General features: G+C 39.1%; 1 protein-coding gene across 1 annotated transcript; it reads left to right on the top strand.

The window, feature by feature from the left end:
* The first annotated feature begins 1145 nt into the window (after positions 1-1145).
* LOC308106190 (uncharacterized protein) lies at positions 1146-9894 on the top strand. Its single transcript, XM_080457250.1, has 4 exons — positions 1146-1233; positions 3350-3451; positions 6437-6538; positions 7537-9894. The coding sequence occupies exons 1-4, from the start codon at positions 1164-1166 to the stop codon at positions 9225-9227; spliced, it is 1965 nt and encodes a 654-aa protein (XP_080313376.1). The 5' UTR covers positions 1146-1163; the 3' UTR covers positions 9228-9894.
* The last annotated feature ends 754 nt before the right edge of the window (positions 9895-10648 follow it).

Genomic DNA, 10648 nt, shown 5'->3' with positions numbered 1-10648 from the left:
CGCGCCTCCGACCAAGTGGAGCTTACTATGTAACCGTGCTCGGGTTGTGGGTGTGTGTCTCCGTGTTTGTCTCTGTGTGCGTGCACTGCCTCAGCCCTGTGTGCAGCCAAGTAAATGTCCAATATAGACGTACCATACATCAAATGAAAGGCCTTTGAAAACTGAACACACCTGTCAAGGTTGCGTTTAAGCCCGCCCCTTCCCCCGGATGCTCCTTTTAACGCAGATTTTTTTTTGATTTTTTTATATATTTTTTTATTGGTTACTTTTTTTTAGATGATTTCTTTTCATTATCATTTAATTTTGTTGGCGTTCGCTTCCCGCGTTCGCGCGTCTTACTTGTGTACAAGTATATCCCCCAGCCATGATGTACACAGGGACTTACCCCAATCCAACCCTTGATGCTGAGTGCCCAGCGGGGAGACATTGCGTCCTATTTATAGTCTTTGGTATGACCCGGCCGGGGTATTGAACCCCGACCTCCCAATCTCAGGGCGGACACTCTTAACCATGCCAATGAGCTGGGTTTTTTAATCAGCGGGTACTAACCAATTTTAACATATTATAATAAGCACTTGTCAAGTAGTCTTTCAAACATCTTTGATTCATTAGCCTATGCTAGATACTAGAGGGCAGTGTTACTCTGTTGAATCTGAACAAAGAGGGTGGCTGAATAGTGCGTTATTAATTGTGTGTGTGTGTGTGTGTGTGTGTGTGTGTGTGTGTGTGTGTGTGTGTGTGTGTGTGTGTGTGTGTGTGTGTGTGTGTGTGTGTGTGTGTGTGTGTGTGTGTGTGTGTGTGTGTGTGTGTGTGTGCACGTAACTGGAGTTGTTACCTGAAAAAGGAAAACATGAAAATGTAGGATTAAGAGGGAACATGTTCTTTCAGAGAGAGATTTACATTATATTCATAATATATCCACATAATATTCATGCTGGGCAACTTGATGTGAAAAAGGTTATTGTTCATAATCAAAGTGCTCTGTGAAAAAAGTAACTTGCCCAGTTGACAAGTGATTAACACAATAAGTTACTCCTTCTCTCATGTCTGTTATTTGTTGAAGTTGATTATAAAAGGACGTTCTGTTCTTAATTAATCCTAATCTCCTCTGGGATTTTTTTTGTTTCTTTCCAGACTCTGTGGAGTCCAGACTGCAAGTGCAGATGAACTCTCCAGACCCAGCCAGACCCGTTTCAATGAAACAGGAGGAACCTGAAGGCCAGCCAGACCTCAGTAAGTTTCTCCCCTTTCCAGCTTTGTTTGTCTTTAAAGGGAAAGACCACTTTGGTAGAGGTTCGGGTTGTGTATTTACCTTGCCATAGTCTCATCGTGGCCAGACTGTTGCCTCCCACAATTTTCAAATGTTTCCGGTCATACAGTCTGGGACTCGGAAGCTCTGATCATGATTAGAATATAAACCGGATATGAAGCCTCCTCCCCACTTCCGTTTCGTCTTTACAGTCGCGCAAATTTATCCTCATATAAATACAAATCATCTAAGTATATTTAGCTTGCTGCTTAGCAGAAATGGAAATAAAATAATAAAATGTATAGATATTTTAAAATATATTTTCGTGAACGGAAGTGCCAGCTTCCTCTCTCGGATTTCGGGAGTTGTAGTTCCAGACTCTATATAGCATTCAGAGATTGTGGAATAGTTGTCTGGCTACACGAGACTAACCTTGCCATGATGTAACTCCAAATGAAATCAAAAATAATTGCTCCATTGATTATAGAAATTGATAATTCAAAATATGCTCCTCATTGACTTACATTGTACGCTGAAACAGCTCTCAAAGTCACTATTTTAGCACGTAAACTAACACAATCAAAGCTAATTCAGACAATATAGAACACCAAACCCAGTACTGTTTATTTTTTTAATAAAAAATGTCAACTTCCTGCTGATTTTACTATTTGAAGATCCGGATCCACGGATCCAGTCCGGGTTTTCTTCTTAAAAAAAATAGCAAGATCAACGGGAAGTTAACATTTTTATTTAAAAAAAAAACAGTACTGGGTTTGGTGATGTTCTATATTGTCTGAATCAACTTTGTTTGTGTTCGTTTATGTGCTAAAAGAGTGACTTTGAGAGCTGTTTTACCGTACAATGTAAGTCAATGAGGAGCATATTTTGAATGATCAATTTCTAATCAATGGAGCAATTATTTTTGATTTCTTGTCCACCTTTGGAGTTACATCATGGCAAGGTAAATACACAACCCAAACCTCTACCAAAGTGGTCTTGAACTTTAATTGTCATATACAACAGTTGCTAGCTGCACTATTCGCAGGGAAATTATTGTGCTTCAACAGTGTGAAACCAGACAAAATGAAATGTGATATAGAGGTAATAGTAGTAACAAATTGGTCATATTGTGTTGTGGTGTACATTTGATCTGCGTTGTGTTGTGGATTCATGAAGTTCCAGACCACTTCTCTCTCTTATTGACAGTTTATTCTGGTGAGAATACACACAAGTCTCTGGTCAGTCACTTCTTTTGGTGTAAAACCCGAGTCTACATCAGAATTAACAACGTGACCAAAAGTAGTTTGTTGTAAACAGTATATTGTTCGGTTTGACAAAATGACTAATTTAAAACATGTGCAAAGCATCACTACTTCATGTAGGTACATTTAGCATGTTTAGGACAACCAGTATTCATCACGGTATTACAGTAAACATACAGACTCTTGTTGAAAATAATAGTGCACTGAGGAACACATCTTTGGGCAAATCTCATTTAGACTGGCACCGCTCTATCATGGACGCCCATGTTGACCAATGAGGTGCTGCCCACGCCCACTAACCAATAAGAAATGCCCTTACTTAGGGAGCAAGTGGAACACACACACACACACACACACACACACACACACACACACACACACACACACACACACACACACACACACACACACACACACACACACACACACACACACACACACACACAACCATAGTATTTCTTGTTGCTCCTCATCTACCTTCTGGAAACCAAAATGTTTCCAAACAAATGCATTGCTTTTACTCTTCTTGTTGGCCAAAGGCTCTCTTTCATCATCTTGGCTACATCTGAACTAAAGATGTCACAGTCTAACTGAGATTAAGTTTGGGATTATAGGGAGGAGGATCGCTCTTCCGTACTTAATCTACGTATGAACATAAGTTGTAGTTTCGGGATGTAATTGGTGAGGTTTCTACCCTAACAAATCAATGTCATTATCTTTGCATTCAAGGTTCATATGTTAGATAATATTTGCAAACGCTTAGGCGTCTGCAAATATTATTGTTATTCTCCACGAGGTCTCTAGTTATTAAAGTCCTTATTCACTTGCTTCATTTCAGACCAGTGTGTGAAGTCCAGACTGCAGGTGAAGATGAACTCTCCAGACTCAGCCAGGAACATTTCTATTAAACAGGAGGAACCTGAAGACCACCCACACCTCAGTATGTATTTTCACTGTACGATAATCTTGGCAGAAAATATCCTCATGACAATAATAACATCCAGATATTATTACCACAATGGAAACAAGTCCCCATGACTTTTTGTGCCTTTTAGCCTAAATGTTTTACTGTACCTCCATGCTTTTTACATTGTTTGACTAATTAAGTAATCAATCAATCACTCAACATCCATAGCCATCATTAAATATGTAATACTACAGAGTGGCCGTAGACCAAAGCATCTACAACAGGGTTTGTCTGTCACACAGCTCAAGCCGCCAAGTGCATGATGTTATGAAACAGAAGCACATCCAGACATGAAAGACAGAAATGCCTGGTTAAAGTTTGGTAGTAGTTGAAAACTAAGAACTTTTATGGTGTCTCTATAGGAGGTGAGAGGTCTAGAAATTGGTCTGTGAGATGGTGATGGAGGTGACAGGCTTTTTATAAGCTTCTTGATCTGAGGTTTAACCACTTGAACCCCAGCATCCCTATGCTGGGGGGGGGGGATTAAACTAAAAAAGCTGAGCTGGTGTAGAAAAATCAAAGTCAACCCTGCTCAACATTAGTATTAGTTCACTAAGTGTTTTTTTCACACTCTCAGAGAATATCCGTGGTCGTAATGGGCACATAGTTGGATGCCAATAATTACATAATTGTTCAAGTTTTACATCAAAAGTCCAATCTTTATCACTTCCTGTCAAACTAAAACATAACATGACATTACATTGGCGTATAAGCAGGTAGGGTTGTGAACCAATCATTCCAGAGCCATGTGACCTATAAGGCAGGAGTTTATCTCCCCGAGCCATGATGTACAAGTACAACCTCTGGACATGAGGCCAGCATGTCACAGGGACTTACCCCAATCCAACCCTTGAGTCTTTGGTATGACCCGGCCGGGGTTCATTCATTCATTCATTTGTTTATTTGGACAGGACAATGCATATTAATGAACGTCAAGACGTAAATACACCGGATTTAGCAAAGATGCTAGTTTTCATCCGCAGTCCTCACAAAGAAACAACAAAGACATACAAACAGAGGGATACATTTGCAGGAATACATAACATTACATTGGGAAACATTACATTGGGAGACAGTGAATACATTGGAGACATTATAGACAGACAAACATTAAATACAATTTATTTAGGTATTGAACCCAGACCTCCCAATCTCAGGGCGGACTCTCTGACCAATTTTTATATATTATATTAAGCACTTGTCAAGTAGTCTTTCAAGCAGCTATGATTCATTAGCCCAGGGGTCTTCAACCTTTTCAGGCCAGGGACCCCCAAACTGATGGGGTGATGGAGCAGGGACCCCCTACCTCGTAGGGTAGGGGGTAGGCCACCACATATATCGTATATTTATGTATAAAATGTTGTCTTATATGTATAAACATGAACAAGTAGGTGTGTAGGTGTGCAAAATACATTTTCTTTCTCTACAAAATATGTATAAATGTTATTGTGCATTCAATTCTAAGCTATTAAAATATGTCATGTTATGTTTAAAGACATGTTGACATTTTTGGAGAAAAAAAAATACTTTTTATCAAACAACAATTTCGCGGACCCCCTGTTGAATACCTCTGCTCTATAGTGTTACAGAACAGACACTATAGAGTGTTTGTTCAGTAACAGAGGCCCCCCGTGTCTCCAGCTTTTTAATAAATAGAAAAGAGTGCGCGACCCGTGCACGCGTGCGGGAAATGTGCGGTTATTGGGCGAATTGTGGCCGTTTATGGGCGTTTTTTTGTTACTTTATTTCGGTTTTAGGGTTAGGTTAATGTTATTTAATTCTTATTTTTTATCAAAAAAATTATTTAAAAAAAATAAAATGTCATTTTAAAAAAATTTTTTTTAATAAACTGAGGGGGCACAATTTGAAACTGAGGGTGCCAGGCCCCCTCAGGCACCCCTGTGGCGCCGGGCCTGTGTTAAGCTAGGGAGATTGAGAGACCCCTGTTACTGAACAAATACTCTATAGGCCTACAGCAATGTGTTTATGGAGGAACATCTGAGACGTGAAGGCAATTACTATCAGAATATAGAGCTGTTCAACACTAAAACATCGAATACAAAATTACTAACATCTTTAAAGCGCTCAGCAGAGAGGAACCTTACTAATTTGTTGCCTAAATGTCCTATCCTCTAGCGCCACCCTTAGGCCAAACCTTACACCTGCATACACAATGTCTCAAAATGTAATGAGCAGCATAAAACTTGCTCAGCGCAGTCATGCTTCCTGGAAGATGAAATCTAACAGTTTCAGTATGCCCATGACCTATTTCAAAGCGCCACTAGAAGGCCCAAAATAATGAACTTTCACACGGTTGGGGCTGCTCAATTATGTCTAAAATAATGTCAATATAGCGATCATGATTATTTAACATGTATACTCACTGATTGGAAATATCATGTATTGAATTAAAATATGTTTTTGCTCCTTCATTGTTTGGTCATAGGGTTCTGTATAGTAGGGTCACTGTATTTGAATTTTAGACGATTAAACAAATTGTCTTGTGGTGCACACCACCGTAATAAATCTAGCACTGTGTGTGTTGTTCCTAATCAGACTCCTTGAAACCAAAGTGTTTCCAAACAGATGAATTGGATTTGTTGAATCTGGTTGACCAAAGGCTCTCTTTCCATCATCTATGCTTTTAGGGAGGGAGTGAAAGGGAACTCTGTCTGTGCATTCATTGTTGCTTGGTTGCAGAAACATTCAAAACAGAAACGGAAAACTACTTTCACCTTATTCACTTGAGACCATTATTTGCATCAAGAGTCCATCGACACATTTGTCCTTATGTAATCTTGGCTTAAGTGTGGTTTCTTCCCTAACACATACATCCCATAATCTTTGCACCCAGTTGGGTTTAGGCCAATTTCCTTTACCTTCTGCAAATATTATTGTTGTTCTTGAGACCACTAGGTCTCCAGTTATTAAAGTCCTTTTTCAATTGCTTCATTTCAGACCAGTGTGTGGAGTCCAGACTGCAGGTGAAGATGAACTCTCCAGACTCAGCCAGGGACATTTCTATTAAGCTGGAGGAACCTGAAGAACACCCACAACTCAGTAAGTTTCATGTGCTCTTTCTTTCTTTCTTTCTTTCATATTTTCTGTTCTGTAGGGCTGTCACACTATCAAATTTACACTACAATAACAATGGTAAAACAAAAAAAATACCAGCAAAAATGTCTAAACATACAGAGCCACATCATAAACATCTATTCACATAGATTTTAAACGACTTCCTGTTTAAGGTGTTCAAGGTGTCTGATTAGGAACAACACACACAGTGCTAGATTTATTACGGTGGTGTTCAATTACTTCTTCTGTTTAAGAAAGTAGGTAGCTGATATATTGCACTTTTACCTTAGCGCTAGGTATACTCTTAGTTGCTTGTTTTGGAAGAGAATGCACTTAAGACTTCTGGTGATTAGTAGTTTTCTTGCCTACCTATGTTGAATGCACTTATTGTAAGTCGCTTTGGATAAAAGCGTCTGCTAAATGACTGTAATGTTAATGTACTTCCAAACTTTTCACCAGAAATATCAAGCTTTCATGTCTGGAGGTGGCTCTGTTTCATAACGTCATGCACTTAGCGGCATGAGCTGTGATTGGTCTACTTTGAAAGTATCAGACTGTAATTACAGACAGACAGACAGACAGACAGACCTGTTGTATACGGCTTGGCCTACAGCCTAATTTACTCCCAAATCAGAGCTCACATGTGAAGCATTATGTTTTAATATCGTTTGATAATTTTAGGACTCAAATTAAATATTTGCTTTAACACCATTATTCATTTGTTGGGTAAAGTAACTAAATATATCCATTCAGATTACTTCTTAGAATATGTATTTAGCTGAAATCTTGCTAAAACGTTGAAGCCTGAATTTGTTCAGGTTGTCAGTTTCCAGAAACAACTGTTACAACTACAACCTTTAGTTAGTAACTGGTCAATTTAAGTAGGTAATAGCTAATTTTCTACATAGAACATGGACAAAGGAAGAATAGTTTTACTTTTCAGAAATCCATTGTTCAATATCATGTTATTTTTCTGCTCCTAGCCATCCTGCACATGGTTGTGTGTAAAGAGGAGTATTTTCCTGAACAGGAGAGGAGCCCCAGTCTGCTCCAGGAGGAACCGGAGCCTCCTCAGTTTAAAGAGGAACAGGAGGAGCTACTTCAAAGACCAGAGGAGCCTGATGGGTCAATGTTGACATTACTAGCAGTGAAAAGTGAAGTTGATGAAGACATCTCTTCACACTGTTCTGAAATTGAAGTTGAACTTGAATCTGACACCGAAGTCACTGAAAACAGTGATGTTTGGGGGGAGACAAGTGGAGGTGTCCACACTGGAGAAAAACCTTTCCAGTGTAAACTGTGTAACAAGAGTTTCAGCAGTTCTTTTGGTCTCAAGATACACCAGCGTATCCACAATCCAAAACCTTTCCACTGTGAACATTGCGACAAGAGTTTCACTCTGTCACGTCACCTGAAGAAACACCAGTGTGTCCACACTGGAGAAAAGCGTGTCCACACTGGAGAAAAACGTTTCCACTGTAAACATTGTGACAAGAGTTTCAGTCAGTCATCTATTCTGAAACAACACGAGCGTTTCCACACTGGAGAAAAACCTTTCCACTGTAAATATTGTGACAAGAGTTTCACTCAGTCATCTGACCTGAAAAGACACGAGCGTATCCACACTGGAGATAAACCTTTCCACTGTAAATATTGTGACAAGAGTTTCAGTGAGTCAGGTTCTCTAAATACACACCAGCGTATCCACACTGGAGAAAAACCTTTCCACTGTAAACATTGTAACAAGAGTTTCACTCAGTCATCTGACCTGAAACGACACGAGCGTGTCCACACTGGAGAAAAACGTTTCCACTGTAAACATTGTGTCAAGAGTTTCAGTTGGTCAGGTAATCTAAAGACACACCAGCGTATCCACACTGGAGAAAAACCTTTCCGCTGTAAACATTGTATAAAGAGTTTCATTCGGTCATCTGACCTGAAAAGACACCAGCGTATCCACACTGGAGACAAACCTTTCCACTGTAAACTTTGTGACAAGAGTTTCAGTTGGTCAGGTTCCCTGGAGATACACCAGCGCGTTCACACTGGTGGAGAAAAAATATTCCACTGTAAATATTGTGACAAGAGTTTCAGTGAGTCAGGTTCCCTGAAGAAACACCAGTGTGTTCACACTAGAGAAAAGCGTGTCCACACTGGAGAAAAACGTTTCCACTGTAAACATTGCGTCAAGAGTTTCAGTTGGTCAGGTAATCTAAAGACACACCAGCGTATCCACACTGGAGAAAAACCTTTCTGCTGTAAACATTGTATAAAGAGTTTCATTCGGTCATCTGACCTGGAAAGACACCAGCGTATCCACACTGGAGAAAAACCTTTCCACTGTAAACATTGTGACAAGAGTTTCAGTTGGTCAGGTTCCCTGGAGATACACCACCGCGTTCACACTGGAGAAAAAACATTGGACTGTAAACATTGTGACAAGAGTTTCACTAGCTCAGGTTCCCTGAAAAGACACCAGCGTATCCACACTGTTGAAAAACCTTTCCACTGTAAATATTGTGACAAGTGTTTCAATCAGTCAGTTCACCAGAAGATACACCAGCATTGGTGTTCAATACGCCACAGTGGGGAAGAACCTTTCCACTGTAAACATTGTGACAAGAGTTTCATTGTGTCATCTGACCTGATAAAACATCAGCATGTTCACACTTGAGAAAGGCCTTTCCACTGTGAACATTGTGACAAGAGTTTCACTCAGTCAGGTCCACTGAAGACACACCAGCGTATCCACACAGGATAAAAACCTTTCCACTGTAAACATTGTGACAAGAGTCGGTCAGGTTCCCTGAAGAAGCACCAGCGTATCCACACTGGTGAAAAACCTTTCCACTGTAAATATTGTGACAGTCAGTTAAGTGCTCTGAAAAGACATCAGTGCATTCACACCAAAAGGGGAAAAAAGAAAACACTTTCCAATATAAATCACCTCACTGGGAGGATCAAATTAAATAGCTGTATGCTGTCAGGGAGTTGGATAGAGAGGCACACATATCATGTATATTTATACTGCTCCTGTCAACAGTTTCCATTAGGACTTGGCTTTTGGAGTCATTCCCAGCTCTTTTGTTTTGTATCAGTTTATGATAACGGTAACTTTCTTTCTTTTTTACCTAGAAGTATTGCAAATTATTTTGGTGTTATGAATTTATACTATAAATGACAATGTAAACCATATCAATTGTATAAGGTAGAACTGTTTTACTAGAATGTTATTGTTTTTATATTATGATTTAATGTCATTTTTCTGTTCTCTATTACATGGCCAATGAATGGGGCACTATTTCAATTATTTTACTTATTAAATATCAGTTAACTCAGGAAAACAATATTTTGCATGCAGTTTTTTAATGAATTATGACAGTATTTGTTACAATTAATGGGATGGCTATGTTAATTATTTAGTTGCTTTACATTATTACATTGTGTATTACATTGCAAATTAAAGCATATGGAAAACGCTATAGTGCATGCACACACAAGATGTAATGTTACATTATTATGATTAACTCATTCAGTGTCAGACTTATTTCAGACTCTGTGGAGTCCAGACAGCATCTTTTCACTTAAAAAACGTTTCAGGATGACAATTCAGTTCAAGTTCTAGAGACACAATATATTTTAAACTATATGATCTCAACATGGCCATGAAAAGGCTTTCCAATGATGTAAACAGCCATCAAAAACAAAACTAGCTCTGCATAGATAGAGGAACAGCAGCAATATTTAAGGCCAACAAAATGTGCACATTTCAACAACAAGGCACTTCAATGTGCTTTACATAAAACATTAAGCAAAGGAAACACGTTTTAAAAGGACATTGGGATAACTTACAGTAAAAACAAAAGAAGTACAAATAAAACTGAAACAGTAAATTTACAGTGCAGAAGAATAATCAAACAATTCTACCCAATTCTACTCGTTTATATGATGTTTTTGCATACTAATGTATATTTGTCTGTCATTAAATTGTAGTGATCGGCTATCTCACACACACCCCACACACACACCACTACGTTTATCCACGCCCACGAGCCATATACAGACGGTAACGTGCAGTCTCCGTCACACACGCCA

The sequence above is a fragment of the Gymnoscopelus braueri genome (genome assembly GCF_963280865.1).
Source record: "Gymnoscopelus braueri genome assembly, chromosome: 18".
NCBI lineage: Eukaryota > Metazoa > Chordata > Actinopteri > Myctophiformes > Myctophidae > Gymnoscopelus > Gymnoscopelus braueri.
Note: the sequence above shows the minus strand (reverse complement) of the source record. Positions and strands in the feature narration are given on the sequence as shown.